Here is a 20,456-nt window from a genome sequence, read left to right on the forward strand (position 1 = left end):
GTAGGGGAATACAAAAATGCAGAACGGGCAAGGCGCCATCTAGAAGACAGGATTTTACTAAGCCCTCATTGTATATCTATTTATACATAATCAAGGCTTATACTTTCTTTTTCTCTAACGATTCAGCAACAACTAAATATAAATCTCAAAATTTACATTTATATACAGGGTGTTTCAAAACAAATGCGAAAAACTTTAGGGGGTGATTCCTTGTTCAAAATAAAGGGTAGTTTGCTTTATAAACGTTGGGTCAAAAGTCAACCATTAGGGAGATATCGCGGTACAAAGATGGCGGAAAAATAATGTTTTTATTTTTTATCTTGAAAACGAAAAGAGATAGACTCATGAAATTTTATGGAAGCATTACTGTTATGAAAACACACTTTCTGGTATTTTTTTCACTTTTTTAAAATGAGTGGAAGGGGTTGAAATAAACTACCCCTATCATTCTTGTTAACGAAATTTAAAGAAAAATCTTATCAAATACATACAAAAAAATTAATTTGGATAGTTTAGTTTGTTTAGAAACTTTTTTATCTCTTGTGTTTTTTTGATAAAACTCAAGAGATAAAAAAAAGCATTACATGTCAGGACAAAAAACATTTTTAGATTAAGAATCTAGTGATAATAACGATAATAATAATCATCTAGATAATAACGTATTGCAGTAGAGTAATGTCAAATAAAATAATATTAGGAACATCCTAAAAAGTAATAGCGGGCGACTAGATTTTTTCCTAAAAAAATTACAGCAGCCCACTAGATTCTTTATCAGAAAATGTTTTTTGTCATGGTATGTGCTTTACATTTTATTTTTTAATTTCAAATCGGTGAGTTTTATCAAAAAAATACAAGAGATAAAAAAGTTTCTAAACAAACTAAACTATCCAAATTAATTTTTTTGCATGTGTTTGATAAGATTTTTCTTTAAATTTCGTTAACAAGAATGATAGGGGTAGTTTATTTCAACACCTTCCACTCATTTTAAAAAAGTGAAAAAATTACCAGAAAGTGTGCTTTCACAACAGTAATGCTTCCATAAAATTTTATTAGTCTATCTCTTTTGGTTTTCAAGATAAAAAATAAAAACATTATTTTTCCGCCATCTTTGTACCGCGATATCTCCCTAATGGTTGACTTTTGACCCAACGTTTATGAAGCAAACTACCCTTTATTTTGAACAAGGAATCACCCCCTGAAGTTTTTCGCATTTGTTTTGAAACACCCTGTATATATACTATTACAGAAAAAAATAGATCAAGATAATATAAACAAGATAAAATTAGTATTATTATTGATTGCATCATCGCCTGCAATATTCTTATTGATAACCTGTAACTTTTTAAACGTTATCACACACAACAACAACATGACATTTTCCTAAATTTTAAGGAAATTTCTCGTCTATAGCACCCCAACCTATGTAACTCTTATACATGGCATATATGCAAACTCCCTAAATCTACTAATTTAGATCTGGCAAAGCAGCATTTGCAGTACCCTCCTGCTTACCCTTAAAAACCTACCCTCACCCACCCCCAACAATTACATTAAGGCCCTTTTCTACAGCCTCTGGTAAATTTACAAGAACTACCCACACAAGAATTATTTCTTTAGAAATAACCTTCAAATTAGTCAAGGTCAATACTTCTTCGGCTCATGGATCGATGCTGATGGAAAACATGCCATCGAGCAAAAAGTGGTCCAGTATCCCGCTAGCTATACTACTCTCTGGTGGTGTACAGAGCTCATTATCACTCTCATAATTCATTTTTTGATTTTAAACGAGTTCTTGATATGCCACTTAATAATCACTACCTACTTAACATTTGACAATTTTAAACGTCAAAATTAATAAAAAGAAAAGATAAGAAAAACGTCAAATCATCCACGCCGCGCATCGGGATGTTGTGAGTGTCACGTCGGCATAGCAATAAATGTAAAGTAAATGCAAAGTGTGATTTATCATGATTCACTGTTATCAGCTGTTATATTTCACTCTATTAAAAATATGGGCACCATATTCCGTCAGCTAGGAAGTAGAATATTGATTTATTATTAAGTGGTCATGGACAAAAATTAATAATTCAATAACAATAAAATTCTTACAAAGTTGTTGAATTTTAAACTAACCTGATCGCATTTTTCATATAACAAAGCTGCATCTGCAATCTGTCTTTTCTTTTCCAAAATATCGGCACACTCCCTTATCAACTGCTTGTTATCCAATTCCAAAGCTATGCTGAGGCCGTGCCTATAGTTTCCGCAATACAAAGTTGTCCGAGCTATGCCGGCTTTACACGTATAAGTGTGTTCTGGGCTTAAGTCTTCTTGTAATCCTCTTTGGTAGTGCAGCAATGATTCAGAGTAATTGCCTCTAAACAAAATTAAATAGATGTATTTATTCAATGTTAAATTGCAAGCTGGGACTAACAAAAAAATTATACCGGGTGCGTCTCGAAATTGGCTCATCCCTTCAACTTTTTTATTTTTTCAGATAAAGAAACGAGATTTGGTATGTTAATATATGATATAAATTGAAATTGATTGACGTATTCAATTGTTTTTGGTCACCTCCTGTTTCACCGGAAATGACTACAACTTTTGATTTTTAAATGGTACCCTCGGTATTTTTTTACTTTATTCTATAGAAAATGATATTCTGTAGAGAGTGCCTATGTTAAAACACTAATTCTTAGTCAAGGAGTCTTGGAAAAATAGTTTTGATCGTCTAATGTTTTTAGAGTCTTGTCCTGGCCGGTAAAAAGATGCCCAAATCGTATTTTTAATCATATCTCAATTTTTTCAAATGGAGCGAGGATGGCTCATTAGCATATTTGGAAAAGGCATATTGTTACGAATAATTTGATACCACACACTTGGTATTTTGAGTCAAACTTCGTTACGAACCGCAAGTTATAATTTCAAATAAACCATATGCGAAAATGTCAAGAGTTGACATGTGATATGTCATTCGATTCAGAGTGTTATTTTCTACAGAATAAAGTAAAAAAAAATACCGAGGGTGCCATTTAAAAATCAAAAGTTGTAGTCATTTCCGGTGAAACAGGAAGTGACCGAAAACAATTGAATATGTCAATCAATCCTAATTTATGTCATATACTAACATACCAAATCTCGTTTTTTATCTGAAAAAATAAAAAAGTTATAGGGGTGAGCCACTTTTGAGACGCACTTGGTATACCTATAATGATGTTGATGGATAATTGAACACTGTCAAAAATTTAAATAAACCAGAGAATAAACTGCGCTGTCAAACAAAATTCGAATGCGTTTGATACTAAAAATAGTATGTGCGCTTAAAATAATAAAATCGGAACACGCGCAATATCTTTTACCGGAATGTGCTTTAAATTTCGAAACAATGCCAGACACCTGATCTCAGAACGTCTTAAAACACGAATATTAGATAAATAATGATGAGGAAACGTTGAACCATATACAGGGTGTCCCATTTTCGTGGGGCTGTTTTCGATATATTGAATTCTGAATTACGATAAACATTTTAGAAATTTATTTTTTGTGGTCTTATCAATAATCAATTCATTTTTGTTTTGTTTGTTTCCTTTCTTTATTTTTAAAATTTAATACGAATTTGATTGCTTCGAATGTCTTGAATTTGAAATTGTTATAACTACGGCAACGTCGCTTAATATCGTCGCATGACGCAAGCTCGCCACGGCGGCGCGGCGTCTCGAAGAACCAGTTGACACGCGGCACTCTTGGCCGACGGTTGGGCTGTCGATGTCGATAATATTATTGAGTAAAACATGTGTTATGATGAATCATTTTATTAAATTTATTCCAAAATAAAGTTATTTTGCAGCATAACAAAGATTATCGTAAACGTCATAAAGGTAATGTTTAAGTTAATTTTCGGTGGTTTTTGTTAAGTTTTCATTCAAAGGGTAAGTACTAAAAATAATTAAAGTGTTTTTTTTTGTAGAATTATTAGTAATGAGTACTGATAAAGATTAGATTTAACATTCATAATTTTTTTGTGTAGAAATTTGTCTGTCAATTTATAAATATAAAACTATGTAGAATGTGGATAACATAGGAGGTTGCAACACTGCAAGGTTTAGATACACCGTAGAGAAATCTCAGGTGAATAAACAAGTGGCACTAAAAAGTTTTTTAAAATTTCCCGGAAAACGCCAAGAAAAATTTTAAATTTTCAACATTTTTTCAAAAAAACCTCGTAGGCCTGTTTCTAGGGTCGAAATTTACTACCAGTTAAAATACTTGCACTTATTTCTGAGTCACCATGTATATTTCATTCTATATCTACAGTGACACCTTTAATTTAAAGAATACACATATGAAAAACAAATTCACTGAAAAAAATATAGAAATCTAACAGACCTAAAAATTAAATTCACCCTATTTGCTAAATCGGTTGTAAAGGCATAAGTCGATTCCCAAATATAACGCAATTCTAATAAATCTAATATACTTACATAAATTCCAACTGTTGAGCGTATTCCCTAGATATCATCGACACTTGCTCAAGAGCCATTTTATTTGCCAATTCTAAAGCTTCTTCCCATTGTAACAAGTCTCGTCTCATATCCAGAGCGGATGTCGGCTGATTTGAGCTCAGAAACCATGACTGAGCTCTGTCGTAATCGTTTAAATACATAGAGACGTATCCGGAGAGCAATTTCCAATCTTCTACGTCGAGAATGTCTTGTAGAGACGAAACCATAGCTACGTCTTCGATTTCTTTATAAATCTGAATTGCTACAGAGATAAAATAAGTATGATTTTATACAAAAAATACACTCACCGGCAAAAAAAACGGCCACTAAAAACTAGTCCCAATTTCAAAGTTGGATTTCTCGCGAACCACTCATTAGATTTTGCTGATTCTTTTTTAAATTGTAAATTAATTCCTTATTCTTAACGGATGCTACGTCAGAAATTTTTATTGCGAATTTATTTTGAGCATATACAGGGCACAACAATAAGACGAAGTTTTTTGCCCGAACTTTGTAACACCCTGTAGGGTGCAACAGCTGTAGTAGCTATTGCTAAATCATATCTCATTGTAGCCTCATCTTTTGTGAGCATTTTGTTTTTTTTTAATCACGACATTATCTCTGTTTGTATTGGAGATACGCTGCTTTAAAACAAACGCCCCGAAAAAAGCTTTAGTCCATTGCTCAATATCCCAATTCACATGTAAACGCGCAAACTGAAGACGTACTCGACGATGTCTTGGAAGTAGCTGGGGTCCTGTGGCAGGCCTCCTTGCAGACAAGCTGTTTTCTTTTAGTATTCATCAGAATGTTCTCTCACTAACTTGAGTTCTACGCACGGTTTGTAGCAGATGTTGATTCTGAAACGCTGTACTTCTACGATTCGTAAAGTATTCAGGACAATAAAGCGGTCGTCAATTACATTTGTCTTCCGTTTTCTTCCAGAACCCACTCGCCTGGTAAAATTTCCCGTTTCCATATACCGATTCGAGGCATCCTGGACTGTTGTTCGAAGTATACCCTGGGTATCGGACACATAACGTTGACTTCGACCATCCTCAATTAAAGCCACAATACGAGCAACATCAGTAACAGATAATGACATTTTTTAATTTGACAACCGCTGTTGTCATATTGCAAATACTCACAAATCCGTTTTCGCCTATGTCGCCTTGATTATTTACACATAAAACTTTATGCCTGTGAACCTAGATCATATATACTTACGTGGATAAATCAACGCCATAAGTTTAGTATTAAAAAATATGTCCGCAACATCACGACATGCCATTTTCAAACCTTCTTTATTGCACTTATGAAACGTTCAATAGGTTTGTCTTTCTCGAGGACCTGACTTTACGCATGCGCATTAAAAGTGGCACGTATTTCCAAAATAATTACAATTTTATCCGGTTTAGAAAGTACAAATTATACATTGTTAGGGAAACCAACTTTTCATTGTCATCATATTGTCATAATCTTGTCATAATCATATGTCATAATGTGATTTCCATTGTGTAACGACGCTTGTTTTTTGCGTTTTTTATTTTAAACATTGTATTAATTACTCTTTTATCGACCGCTTTTATATAGCCAATAGCCAAGGATGCAAGTGTGTTCAGTGAAAAGTTAATTTTAAGTTTGTGCAAAAATATTTCTATTTTTTATTCGTTGGGTTTTAATTTTTGGGTAAATATTCGTAAAAATGACAAGAAAGTGTTTGGTGTGTGGAAATTATAATATAAATGTCGCCGAATTATCTTTTCACAGGCAAGTAAAGTATTCAGTTGTTCTTTTATGTATATTAAACCACATGCATACTTTCTGGTTAGATTTCCTAAGAATATTGATATTCGTACGGAGTGGCTAATTTATTTTTTATATAATTTAATTTTTGTGACAGTAACATTCAATTATTGTTCAAATATATGCATTTTACAAATTAAATTTTTAAAATTAATGTTCAAATTTGACGCGTGGGCGATAGGTCCTCGACAAGGATAGATAGAGTAGAAGCACCGCGTGTGCAACAAAAAAAGAAGATAAATGGAAGTCGTTGATATGTTTGGGACAGTTTCCGTAGTGATTTACTTATCCACGTAAGTATATATGATCTAGGCCTGTGAAGCATTTTTCCGAGACGTTCGTTTTAAAGTAGCGTATCTCCAATACAAACAGAGATAACGTCGTGATTAAAAAAACAAAAAGCTCACAAAAGATGAGGCTACAATGTGATTTAATTTAGCAATAGCTACTATAGCTGCTGCACCCTACAGGGTGTTACAAAGTTCGGGTATTGTTGTACCCTGTATATGCTCAAAATAAATCCGGGATAAAAATTTCTGACGTAGCATCCGTTAAGAATAAGGAATTAATTTACAATTTAAAAAAGAATCAGCAAAATCTAATGAGTGATTCGCGAGAAATCCAACTTTGAAATTGGGACTAGTTTTTAGTGGCCGGTTTTTTTTGCCGGTGAGTTTATATTTAAGCAGTATATTAAAATAATATTATAAAACATTTACCTGTATCAATTTCAAGACATTTTAAACACTCGACGGCCAGTTTTACATAAAAATCTCTTGATTTTATAGACTGGCAGGTCTTTATTGCTGACGAAAATCTAAAAGAGGTTAAATAATATCACTTTGAAGTTCAACGCATATTTTAGTATAAATGTATAAATAACTGATTTTAGAAAAAGTTTAAACTATGAAAATTTGCCTCAATTGCCACATTCGAACTTTTGAAAGGACAAAAAATATCTAAACTCTCAAATTTCATATAAATTGCATCTCTTTAAATATAATACCTTAACTTTGTTTCATCGATTAAATAGCATGAATTCTAGAAAGAAAATAATATGATTTCAAAATTATAAGGTTTTTATTTTCTTTAGAAGTTTTAGAGATATAAACGATTTTTGTCAATAAAACCGTCAAAATATAACTTTTATATTAATTTACTACAACCAATATTTACGAAGATCACTATTGGCTAAAAGATACGCGAACACTACACCTGACTAATAATATTCAAATTACCTATGTAACTCCAACTGTTTGTTAAAATTCGTCTCCAAAACTTTCCTATCTCTTTCCAACATGACTCCAATATGAGACACATCGTGAGTGGATAAATTTAGTTGCGATAACTGACCGCTCGAGGTAGCACACATCACTTCACCTTGATACATCAGTAAAGGAATTTGTTTTGCTACTAAAACTGTTTCGCCAATTTTTTTCACTTTGGTACCTAAAATATCATCTTTGCTTTAACAAACAGATTCAATTCTGTTTCTTAAGAAATGTTTTAATTTAATTTTTTAATTTAGACACTGATCGATATCTCGAATTCTCAAATAAAATAGTTCCAGTCCTAGCCGCTAGGTGATAGTGCAATGAATTTTTAGTTTAAGAAGTTGCTAATAGTTTCTGCCAGATGGCGTTAAATCAGAATTTTTTTGTAGTTTCCATAGTTTCCAACGGCCATTGTCATACTATTGTCAACTCAAAAAATATTGTCGTTGTCATAACGCCAATCATAATATCAAATGATTAACAAAACGAATTTCAAAGTATAATTTTTATTATATGTTGTAATTAGACAATTCTTTTTGTTTGTGGCCCTAAAATATAATGTAAGTCTTTTATTTTTTCCATCATTTAAGTACCTATTTATATTTACTCCATTTACAAAACTTTGGGTGTACTACGTTGGTCTTGTTTTATTATAGGTAATAAACGATGTTCATACATGTATATTTAACTTCTATTTTTTGCATGTATAAATTTTACTATTAAATTTTATTTTTTACACAACACATAGTAAAGATTTACATTAGATTTGATAATATTGTATAAAAAAATAACTTTTAAGATGGTTTTCAAATTTAAAATGATAGTTTCAAGTCAAATTATTTAAATGAGAGTATTTAAATTCAGACCCTCTCAATAAATGCCGCCACTAACATGGAACCATTTTTTAGTAAAGCACTTTCTTTTCGTTTTCTTGGTATATTCCTTGTCATAAGTTTAATTTCTTTTTTTTTTTAATTTGATCCCACTTTCACGTGAAATAGAGAGAACGGCAATATATGACGTAACGTTGAACAATGGTTGCACAGACTTTACCTTCTATGTATAATCTCATATAAATGTAAGTATGAATTTCGTGATCATCATATATAATAAATATGTTTCTATCAGATACGTTACAGTCCCAAGTACAACCACTAACTTTATTTGGAATGTTTTGTATAGGTGTGAGTTCATTAATAACCTAAAAAATATTCATATTTAAAAAAGCAAATATCAATGACTAAAGAATCCAAGGACAAATAACACCCGAGAGCAAATTGTGACGATATGAGCAAACAGTGCCGTGGCACATATTTTTCTTAACCTAGCTGTTTGAAGCAATATTTATATTTTTTGATAATTGTTTTGACTACGCCTATAGTGTACCATACTAATTAATTACGAAAAAACGTATTAAAATGTTAACAAAAGGTACAAAACTAGTATCGACGTATAGCACATATCAAGTACATATATATGTTAATTGAAATTGAAGAATAATTATCGAATTCGATAAGAAAACGTTAAAAAGTTGGAGTGGACTGTTTATTTACCTATGAAAAGTAACTTCTGGCTCTTTCTTATCGCGGTTCCTTTTACACTTTAAAGTTGAACAACTAATCACCATTGTAATAAAGTTTATACAAAGTTCACTACACACAAACTATTAAAAATGGCTAAAATTGTCGCTGGTGACCAAATGATGACTCATTATTTGCCATCAAAAGAATGGCCTTTAAGGTCACAAATTTTGCTGCAGCCCGTATATGGGCGTTACATGTCCTTATATTCTTTAGTCATTGGCAAATACTGTGTTCATAAATTATAAAATGTAGTAATCAGTAGTTATAAGTTATTTTAAATGACTCTGAATAATCAAAAAGGATACTTACGGCATTATAAACATATCCGTGACCTTTCACATCAACAAAAACTAATCTACTGCCTGCTGGATCTAAATACATATTCCTTATTCCAATTACATGTTTAAATTCTGTAGCTTTAGCCCAATCTTCAATATGAAAATATACAATATGGCCCATATCAGTTCCGTAGATTAGAAATTCTGTGGTCAATTCATGGCAGGTAATGACCAGAGTGTCATTAGATGATTCTGGGAAAATTATGGATTCCTTGTCCTCATGGCACACTTCAGGTTGTTCAATCTGTAAAGACAGTAATCGAAAGAAATCAAAATCTGCCCAACAAGACAATAAATGACACTAACAGATGTGTGTCTTTTTAATTCATCTGTAAATTGTATTTCTGTCATTTTTTGGACGTGGTCTGTCGAAATCTTCCCTGAGTCACTGGACAGACTTTAAGCAAAAATGTATTCACCAATAGTTTATATTACAGTTCATTTAAGATACAATATTTTTATTTTATTTTAGCGGCAACACAAAATTTATATTGAAATTTATATATATATAACCTAAACCAGAGCTATCCTTATTTTAATAAAAGCAAGTTTAACCTTCCCCCACCACTTTATTTTATGAGATAGAGCAAAATACTTTATATCAATTACAATTTTTTATATATCAATTACAATTTTCTCGATGATTACAATAGTAATATTTAAAATACCTGTTCACCTGCATATTTTTGAGAAAAACCCTGTTTTCTGATTGGCTATTAGAGAAACGCCCCCTAGAGGGCATTTCTTGAACTTGAAAATAATTTCCAGCGATTTCTCTTGGTCGATTTACTTATTAGAATTTTTTTCCAAAAGTTATATGATAAGTAGTTTCTGAGATACAGCCGGCGTCCATTCTTAGTTGGCCACCCGGTACACATAAATTGAAGAATTGAAATGTTAAACGAATATTTTGTAATTTCCAGACTTGATATACTCTTATTTTATACATCTATAAATGCTAACTTGAGAACTTATGTCAAATATTATTAAGTAGCAAAGTTTCGGCAGAATGACATCATTAAATGAAACTGAACATATCGAAATTAATTAAATCAAATTGTTTAAATGATATTTTCAAAAGTCAATAACTCGGAAACGGTTGGTTTGAGTTTTGCTAGAACTGCAGGAAGGACCGAAATACAGGGTGGCCCATCGAAAGCGTTCCGCAAGGCATAACGGCCAGGGTAATTTTTTTTTCAGAAAATTCAAAAACACGTCAATTTTGTTTGTGAGGGGGACAACTTTTGCCCCAAAAATGATTGCAAAATCTTCAACCCTCTAAGCGGGGGTGTCATCCCCCAACTTTTTTCAAATGGGAAGGGGCGTCAAGTGGTACCGCAATGAAAAGGGCTTTTTATTCTTTATACTTTCCCGCTTCGTTTTTTTGGAGTCATTGAGAAAATATGAAGGATTGAAATTTGAAAAGTTTATTTAAACATTTATCAGAGTAAATGATAAGGATAAATTCCTTCGACCAATTTGCTGATTTTTCTTATTATTTCTAGATGTTTACGCATTTTTTTACTTGCCACAAGGTTGAACGATCAGGTGCGGCAGTTGCTAGACTTGTTCTGTGACTTGTGCGTTGAAGTTCTTCTCAATATCGTTAAACTGTTTAACAATTATGGTGTACTCACTTGCAGAAAAAGTGGAAATAATCGAACTTTATTTTAAAAATAATGAATGTAGCAATCGGGTTCCGCAGATATTCAATGAATGCCAATAGCAAAATTTCGCGAAACTGGTTCCGTTATGAATAAAAAGAGGCAGAGGGAAAACCCTGTAGTAAATGAAGCTATGGAGGTATTCGTATTGGGCCAAGTTGCCATGGATAGTACGCTGAGTACAAGAAAATTAGCCAATGCAAAATTAACCGGCGTGAATCGTACCAGTGTCCAAAGGATATTAAAAAAACACAAGTTCCACCCGTACAAAATTCAGTTGGTACAAGAACTCAACGAAGACGATTTTGATCGTCGCTTGCAATTTTGTGAAACTGTGATGCCCACTTGCACCGTTTCTATAAACTTTGTTTAAAGGCTAAACAGTGACTAACTATACAGATTATAGTTAATCACTGTTTAGCCTGTAAACAAAGTTTATACAAACGGTGCAAGTGGGCATGAGTAAACGAGTGGCGAATGATAATAATTTCCTATTTAATGTGTGTTTTTCGGATGAGTGTACTTTCTTTTTGAACGGCCAGGATATTTTTTGAAAAAAAAATATCCTGGCCGTTATGCCTTGCGGAACGTTTTCGATGGGCCACCCTGTATGCATAATATACAGGGGGTTTCATTTAAAAAATTGAAACTTTGATGTGCCACGACTTTATGACCGACCCTGTATACTTAAATTTATAATCCGCTAATAGATATTTATAAACCCTATAACTTTTGTATTTAACTTAAAAAGGTTTCTAAATGGCTACCATGACCTCAAATGAGCCTTTAATATAATATATTATATATATATATATATATATATATATATATATATATATATATATATATATATATATATATATATATATATATATATATATATAAAGGATAATCGACTGGGAGGTCCTAGAAAGAGAGTCCTTGAGTGATCACAAATATATTTACTTTAGTATAAAGGAAGATTTTCCTCTCCCGTGTCCTAAACCAGATGATACCGGATGGCAAGTCAGAAAGTTGGATCAAGCAAAGCTTCATTGCATACTAGATAAACCACAGCCCAGCTTGAATACCGAACAACTAGCAGCAAAATTCTCCGAAAAGCTTACAGAAATATGTAACGAGGTCATGCCAAAAAGGTGCCGTTCCTCTAAAAGGCAACCAATGTACTGGTGGAATGAACGAATTGCTGAATTACGCCGTGACTGTTTAAAATGGCGTCGACAATATACTAGGACCAGACGAAATCAAGTCTCTAATAACCTCACTGTCTGGGAAAACTACAAAAAAAGCAAAAATGCACTTAGGGGTGAAATTAAAAAATCAAAAAAGAAGTGCTGGAGAAGATTATGTGACGAAGTAGACTGCGACATATGGGGTAATGGGTACAAAATAGTAATGAAAAACATCATTGGTTTTCCACCAAAACTTTCTATCCCATTAGAAAAGATGGAAGAAGTGGCTAGACATCTCTTTCCTGTCCATCCACCAGTAAGTTTTGACTGTGGCAATAAATATAACATTCCTGTCTTTACTCTAGGTGAACTAGAAGCAGCATGCAATAAGCTTATAAACAACAAAGCGCCGGGACCAGGAAACATACCTAGTGAAATTATTAAAACAGTTGCAAACAAAATACCACAATACACTCTAGCTGTATATAATAGTCTGGTTAACCATGGAGAGTTTCCGTCGGAATGGAAAAAGGCAAAGCTTCTGCTATTGCAAAAAGGGAATAAACCGATGGAAAATCCGTCATCGTACAGACCCATATGTCTCCTGGACGTGGAAGGAAAGTTATATGAGCAAATGCTACTAGGTAGACTCAACACTGAGATAGACCGTACGGGAGGTTTGTCACCTAAACAGTATGGCTTTCAAAAAGGCAAGCAGGCAGTTGATGCAATTAATGAGGTCCTTAGGATAGCAAAAGATGCCGAAAACTATGCTTACGCGAATAGAAGATTGTGCGCAGCCATTGCACTTGACGTAAGAAACGCATTTAACAGCGCATCGTGGCAGATAATTCTGGATGAGTTTAAAAAAAGAGGTATTAACGAAGGCTTGACAAGGATAATATCATCATATTATACAAATCGATATGTGTTGTTAAGTGACCAAAATAACTCCAAAGCTTTGAGGGTTAATAGTGGAGTCCCACAAGGTTCAGTGTTGGGACCAACTCTATGGAATATTTTGTACGATGAACTGCTGAGAACAGAGATGCCAGAGGGAGTTACGCTAATAGGATTCGCGGATGATATAGTTTTAGTAGTTACTACAAAAACGGAAGCTTTACTAATGACACTAACTAATACGGCCCTGTTAAGAATATCACATTGGATGAATGGGAAAAATTATCCTTGGCCCCAGAGAAAACAGAAGCAGTACTTTTAACTAAGAAGAGAAAAATAAACACAGTCGTCTTCAATGTCCAAGATGCTATGGTTAGACCAAAGAACTCTATAAAGTACCTTGGAGTATACTTGGACCAAAAACTGTCGTTTGCTGTGCATATCTCAAAAACCATTGAAAAGGCAGGGAGAACAGTCACAGCCCTTTCAAGACTAATGCCTAACGTAGGAGGTCCTCGGACATCAAAAAGAAGAATTCTATCTAGCGTAGTACACTCACAAATATTGTATGGGGCACCAGCCTGGCATGAAGCGACCAAAAATAAAATTCTCATGACCAAACTAAGTAGTCTTCAAAGAGTCCTGTCGATAAGAATATGCAGCGGGTATAGAACAATCTCGACCCAAGGAGTTGGTGTTATTGCGGGAATACCTCCAATCAAGCTGTTAATAGAAGAGCGGCGCGAACGGTATTTGGGCACCCCAAAAACTATTGCTAATACAAAACTAATGAGGAAATGGCAAGAAGAATGGGAAAATGGTAAATATGGACGCTGGACATATCATCTCATCCCAAACATAGCAGCATGGATAGAAAGACCCTACGGCGACGCGGACTACTTGCTGACTCAAGCGCTGTCTGGGCATGGTTGTTTTAACAAGTATCTTTATGAACGAAAAAAATCCACCACTAGCAACTGCCGCTATTGCCAGAAAGAAGATGATGTAAAGCATACAATGTTCGAATACCCAAACTGGTCCATAGCAAGAGAAACCTATCTTCAAAAAACAGGCATGTAATTTACAGCAGAAAACATGATGAGGAGCCTAATAGAGTCCAAAGAAGGATGGAACCACGCATATATAGCAATTAGAACAATTATGGCGACAAAAGAAAGGGATCATAGATCACATGTATGAGAGAGGAAAAAGGAACAGACATAGAAACTACAAGTAGAATGTGAACCTAGAACGCTCTGCCAAGAGCTGAGAGAAACATCCAGCACATCGTTTTCGAAGTAATGCGAAAGCGGTATCCGAATCGATTTGCTGTGGAACAGAGGGTGAAGGGTTTAGTCGGTCGGTAGTACCAATCAGACACTGTCTGGGCACACAAGAGCGCGCAAGCAGCACATGCGTCTGATAAGCAGATTCCTAATCCCCGCTTTAAAAAAAAAATATATATATATATATAGCTTATATATATATATATATATATATATATATATATATATATATATATATATATATATATATATATATATATATATATATATATATATATATATATATATATATATATATATATATATTATATATTATATATATATAATATAATATATTAAAGGTAATAATATAAATATTATATTATAATATATTAAAATTATATTTATATTATAAATATAAAACTATTTTGTTTCAGTGACTATAGAATTAAGATTGTGTGATTCAATTTTTTTTATTACATACCATATGCAGTTGAACTTTTCCTTCAAAAAGAACAGAGGCATATTCAGGATTCAGACGCACACTGGTAACGGCGCCTAAATATTGACGATCGTTTAAACTTAAAGGCATATCGTCTGAACCAGGCTGCGATTTGGTCAAATCGTAGAACCAGATTCTGTTGTTCATTCCAGCTGCTAAGTGATAATGACCTACAGCTATAAAAGATGGTTCAGTCTCCAAATTCACGATTATTGGAGTTAATTTTCCCTAAAAAGAAAAATATAAATAAAAATATAATAAATAATCTATACTAATATATAAAATCCTTAAGTGACTGACTCACTGATTAATCACGATCCTGCTCAAATCACGATCGTGCTCAAACCACTCAACGCAAGAAGCTCAATTTTGGCATACAGGTTGATTCTAGGATGTAGAGGTTCAATAAGAAGGGATTTTTCGAAATTCCAGTTTCAAGGGGGCGAACCCACCCCTCAAATATTACAATATTTTTTTTATTTAAAAAACGGTCAAGTTTCCGAAAACACGCTTAAACACGTATATTTTATTTTGTTATTTATACATTTTAAGATTTTTTAAAAATGTATACAGGGTGTTTCGAAAAATCTGGTCATTGATTAATCACGATTCTGCTTAAAGTGCTTGACGTGAAAAGCTGATTTTTGGAAAACGGATTGACTTTAGGGTGTAGAGGTTCGATAAGAAGAGATTTTTCGAAACCCGAATTCTAAGGGGGCGAAACCACCCCTCAAATATTAGAATATTTTTTATTTAAAAACCGGTGAGTTTTTCGGAAAAAAACCCTTAAAGACGTATATTTTATTTTGTTGTTTTACATATTTTAAGGTTTTTTAAAAATTTATATAATGACATGAATGACATGAAAATATGACCATTGAGTAATCACGATTCTGCTTAAAACTGCTCGACGTTTAAAGCTGATTTTTGGCAAACGGATTGACTGTGGGGTGTAGAGGTTCGATAAGGAGGGGTTTCTCGAATCTCAAATTCCAAAAGGGTGAAAACACCCCTCAAATATTACAATATTTATTATTTAAAAAACGGTTAGTCTTTCGGGAAAACGCTTGGACACGCATAATTTATTTTGTTTTTTTTTACATATTTTGAATTTTTTTAAAAAATCATACAGGGTGTTCCAAAAGTTAGGTAATTGATTAACTACGAATAATAATATAATAATAGTTTATATGATAGGGCAAAAATAATATGTACAGACGTTTCACTAAACAGAGATATAAACCACATAAAAAATACATTAATAAAAAACGACTATCCACCATATTTTATTGACAAAACATTAAACGAGAAATACAAACCCCAAATCATAGACACAATGATAACAATACACAATATATACAACTTACAATTCCATACATACGAGGCGTTTCGGAAAAAATAAGAAGGATAGGAAAACAATATAACATACGAACATCTTTCAAAACACAAAATACACTTAGATCCATTTTATCACATACTAAACCAATGGATACAGAACAACAAACAAAAAATGTAATATACCAAATACCATGTGAACGCGATAAATTTTAGATTGGTGAAACATCTAGACCCTTAAATGCTAGAATTAAAGAACATAAAGATTATTTAAGAAAGGGAGATTTTCACAAATCTAAGATTTGTTAGCATTCATGGGACACAGGGCACAGAATAAATTTTAATAACGCCAAAATTATAATGAAAGAAGCGATAGCCTCTAAAAGAAAAATAAAAGAGGCTTTTTTAATTCAATCTAATAAAAATAAATGTATTTGTCATGCATCTGTAGATGTTAGTAATCTATGGCAATCGCTTCTTTGATTTTAAAGAACATAACATAAATAAACATAACATATGTAAAATTTAAAACTAATCATACAGAAAGTTTTGGGTTTTTTGGTTTTACCTTATTAAATAATTATTCTTAACAGGTAGCAGGTAGTAGTTGTTAATTTTGAAGTTTAACTTGATATAATGTCATTTTAACAGAACGTCAACGGTTTCTTGTAGACGTATCTGTTTTAAAAAAAGTAAAGTGTTCGCGAATAGTCGAATTTAAATATTTTAAATAGTTTTTTTTCTTTATTTTTTGTATTTTTTTGCTTCCGACGACGGAAAGAGATAAACTTTCCGAATCGTTAAGCATTTTTTTCTTTGTTAGGCAAATTTTTATTACTGTAAACATAACTTCTGACAAGCAGTGTCCGTTTAAGTTTAATGCAGAAGTGTTTACAAAAAATAACTATTTTATTTTGTAGATTTTTCTTGCAGTGCAGTGGCGAAATACCCATAAAGGATTTTTTTGGAGTGATTAACTACGATTCTGCTAAAACTGCTTGACGTAAAAAGCTTATTTTTGGCAAACGAAATTTTCGAAAGTCGAATTCCAACGAGATAAAACTACCCCTCAAATATTACCAACTTATATACTAATATCGCCATATTGTTTTTTCTCATGCTGACATAAATGTGAGAAAATTTTATCCAGTTCGTATGTTAATGGAAATTCTTGCTTTGCTTTATCATCACCATTACAAATGATTAATTTGACGCGAACGAAATCGCTGGTACACGCTAGTTGCATAAATTTTTTTAATAAATGAAAAAAATCAATGACATTGTTATAAATTACCATCAATACGAGATTTAATCGCAGAATACCTAAATATACCTAAAGGCAGTAAATATACCTAAAGGTATCAGACCCACTATTTGTAGGAAGTTTAAGTTCAGATAATTCTATATCCTAATTTTTTTATGAAAAAATTAATATTATTAACTACATACCTTATCTGAAGAATAGCTATAAAGACTAATTTCAGTTAAACTTGATAATATAGCGATTCTAGGTGGACAAACTGCTGTCAAAAGCTGCATATGAGAGACATACACATTGACAGATCCACCTCGAGTGATAACTGCCAATAATTGTCCATCGCTGCTCCACGATATTCTTTCTAAACCTGATTCTTGTGGTAAATTTAAAACACTTGAAGTTTCTTGTAAGTTTGAAAGGTCATGAATTTTTACACTACAATCACATTCATTTTTCTATAAGACTTTTAAATATATTTTTTTAAGAAACCCACCTACTATCACCACAAGAGGCTGCTTTTCCAATACTCTCACAAACAGCAATATCGGTCAATAAGTTCTTATGGTTTCTTGTTTGGAATAATTCTTGACCTACTTCTTTAATATGAGTTGATATTGCAATATAGTATCCAGCGGAAAAGCCTAATAATATGTAACCATCACCAAACCATCTGTATGATACTATTGAGCCATAATGTGGTTGAAAAGCTAACTCAAATGGATTATCTGGGTCCAATAAGTTGTATAAATATAAGGTTTTCCTTCCAACTATGGCACTAATCTGAGACATTATGATAATATGCAATAAATAGTCTGAATAAAAGTTATTAGCAAAACTTACTGTATTTTCTGCTCCCGCTCGTTCATCTAATTTAATTTCTGAAAATTGTAAGTCAGATGGTTCGGCTCTCAAATTAATAATTTTTAGAGTGTCTCCTTCAGCATTACTAACAGATATTGTTTTATCATCTGAACCCAATGCCAGTAAATTTTCATTATTCCATGTGCCACATGTGATTCTTTTTGTATGTTTTCCTATAATCGGTACTCTCCTATAAAAATATTAAACTAAAACTTGCTTTAACGCTGATTTTAATATTTTTAACATACTTTGAAGTAGTATGATTATATATAGATACATTCCCTTTTGTTGTACCCACAGCTAAAATGGGACCTTTTTTAGCCCACGTCAGGCATGACATGTAGTCTTTAAGACCAACATCTATGAAAAGTTTCTTAGAAGAATTAGCATCCCAAACGATTAGTTGAGACTGACTTACTATTCCTAATAAATCCCCATCGGAATCCCAACTAAAGCTGGTACACAAACTGAAAAATAATGGCTTTAACATAGAATTTCTTAAAGTAATTTGAAGTTAGAATACATACTTGGGAAGTCGAATTCTTTCAAATATTTCTCCATATCTATCAAATATATTTACCATACAATCAATGCCAGTTGTAGCTAAATACATGCCTGACCCTTTTTGCCAAGTTACATAAATATCCCCATTCCCATGGGGCTGTTCTAATCTAAATAACAGCTAAAACAAAATATCAGTTTTATATTTATATTAACTGTAAATACAAATTTTACTTTTTCCATGATTATATTGAATTAAATAATTTGTTTTCTATCGTTAAATAACATCATTTGCTTGAATACAAACACATATTTCTTGGTTACAAACAAATCAAAGGAAATTAAAAATTAAAGGTCTACAAAAATGTAAACAAATACCTATAATGTCATGCCCATAGAATAAATAAATATATGTAACTCTTTGAATAAGAAGATTATGGAAGGAGCATATCAAAAATCTTAGGTACACCATGGGTACACCCAAATACGTTCAAATAAAAATGTAAATTTAAACGTATTTGGGTACACCCAAGGATAGTTCGATTCTATGGAGGCTAGAAGGAGGAAGCCCCGTTCTCAGAACAGCGAGTGTCGCCAGCGACACATCAAAAGAACCAATCAGATTGGTACAAAATTCAAACAGCTGTTAATTTTAAATTTAGTACAGCTCTCGTTGGTTGTTTGAAATGTCAAACTGTGTAGCCAGCGACACGACGCAATTCTGAGAACGGGGCTGGAGGCGAATCGACAATGGGCATCATAGATGGGCATATTTGAAATTTCCAGAGAAATAGAAGGAATAGAGAATGAGCGTCAACATGCGCAGAAGGTCTAATCAAAATGGGGCGCCATATTCCAGGTCTCCGTGTCATTTTGTATATAGGTGGTAATCTATAAGTAATCAAATATCAATTTGCTGTTTTCAACTATACGAGGGGCAATTTAAATTTAGTGAAATTCTATCATTTATTATGGTTAGTTAATATAATTTATTTAATTATCATCAGTTTCAAAACTGGGTAAAGGTGTGGATCCGGTGGCTGACCTTGAAGCCCATATTTGCTGCATGATCACGATATCTACGCAACGACATGGTCGATGCCAAAATTGCATTATTTTCGAATTTTTAAAAAAAAAAAAAATATTTTTTGACTTTTTTTTTTTTTTTTTTTTATTATAATTAATTTTAGATTTCAGATCTAGAATCCCCCCTGATATCCAAAATTAAGGAAAGAAGGATAATGAAGATGTGAAATGAAAGTATTATGAAAATATAAAATGCTAAATAACATTTATATATATTTACATTAATTAAAAATTATCATTTACGATTTTCTTATGTTTTAAATATAGAATATTTTAATCTTCAAGTTATTTAATTTCTAGTTTTTTTTTTTTTTTTTTTTTTTTTTATATTATTGATGTATTAATACTACCATTACGAGTGTTATAAACAATACACGTCAATGGGAGTTAGAGGTAACATCTTACCTAT

The 20,456-nt window shown here is 32.5% G+C and overlaps 1 protein-coding gene across 1 annotated transcript in view; it reads right to left on the bottom strand.

Annotated features, from left to right (window-relative positions):
• The window catches only part of LOC115889420 (WD repeat-containing protein 19), a 62,361-nt gene extending 43,028 nt beyond the window's left edge, over positions 1–19,333 (bottom strand). Inside the window, exons 1-13 of the mRNA XM_030909408.1 lie at positions 19,196–19,333; positions 18,988–19,142; positions 18,709–18,927; positions 18,440–18,650; positions 18,093–18,379; positions 17,791–18,034; positions 14,989–15,234; positions 9,475–9,747; positions 8,636–8,783; positions 7,547–7,757; positions 7,028–7,125; positions 4,482–4,764; positions 2,134–2,377 (exon numbers count right to left, since the gene is read on the bottom strand). Coding sequence (XP_030765268.1) covers positions 2,134–2,377; positions 4,482–4,764; positions 7,028–7,125; positions 7,547–7,757; positions 8,636–8,783; positions 9,475–9,747; positions 14,989–15,234; positions 17,791–18,034; positions 18,093–18,379; positions 18,440–18,650; positions 18,709–18,927; positions 18,988–19,142; positions 19,196–19,204 — 2,628 coding nt within the window. The 5' untranslated portion in view covers positions 19,205–19,333. The remainder of the gene's footprint in view (positions 1–2,133; positions 2,378–4,481; positions 4,765–7,027; positions 7,126–7,546; positions 7,758–8,635; positions 8,784–9,474; positions 9,748–14,988; positions 15,235–17,790; positions 18,035–18,092; positions 18,380–18,439; positions 18,651–18,708; positions 18,928–18,987; positions 19,143–19,195) is intronic.
• Positions 19,334–20,456: the final 1,123 nt, after the last annotated feature.

This window comes from Sitophilus oryzae, unplaced genomic scaffold (assembly GCF_002938485.1).
Source record: "Sitophilus oryzae breed Bouriz unplaced genomic scaffold, Soryzae_2.0 scaffold_813_pilon_pilon, whole genome shotgun sequence".
Taxonomy (NCBI): Eukaryota; Metazoa; Arthropoda; class Insecta; order Coleoptera; family Curculionidae; genus Sitophilus; species Sitophilus oryzae.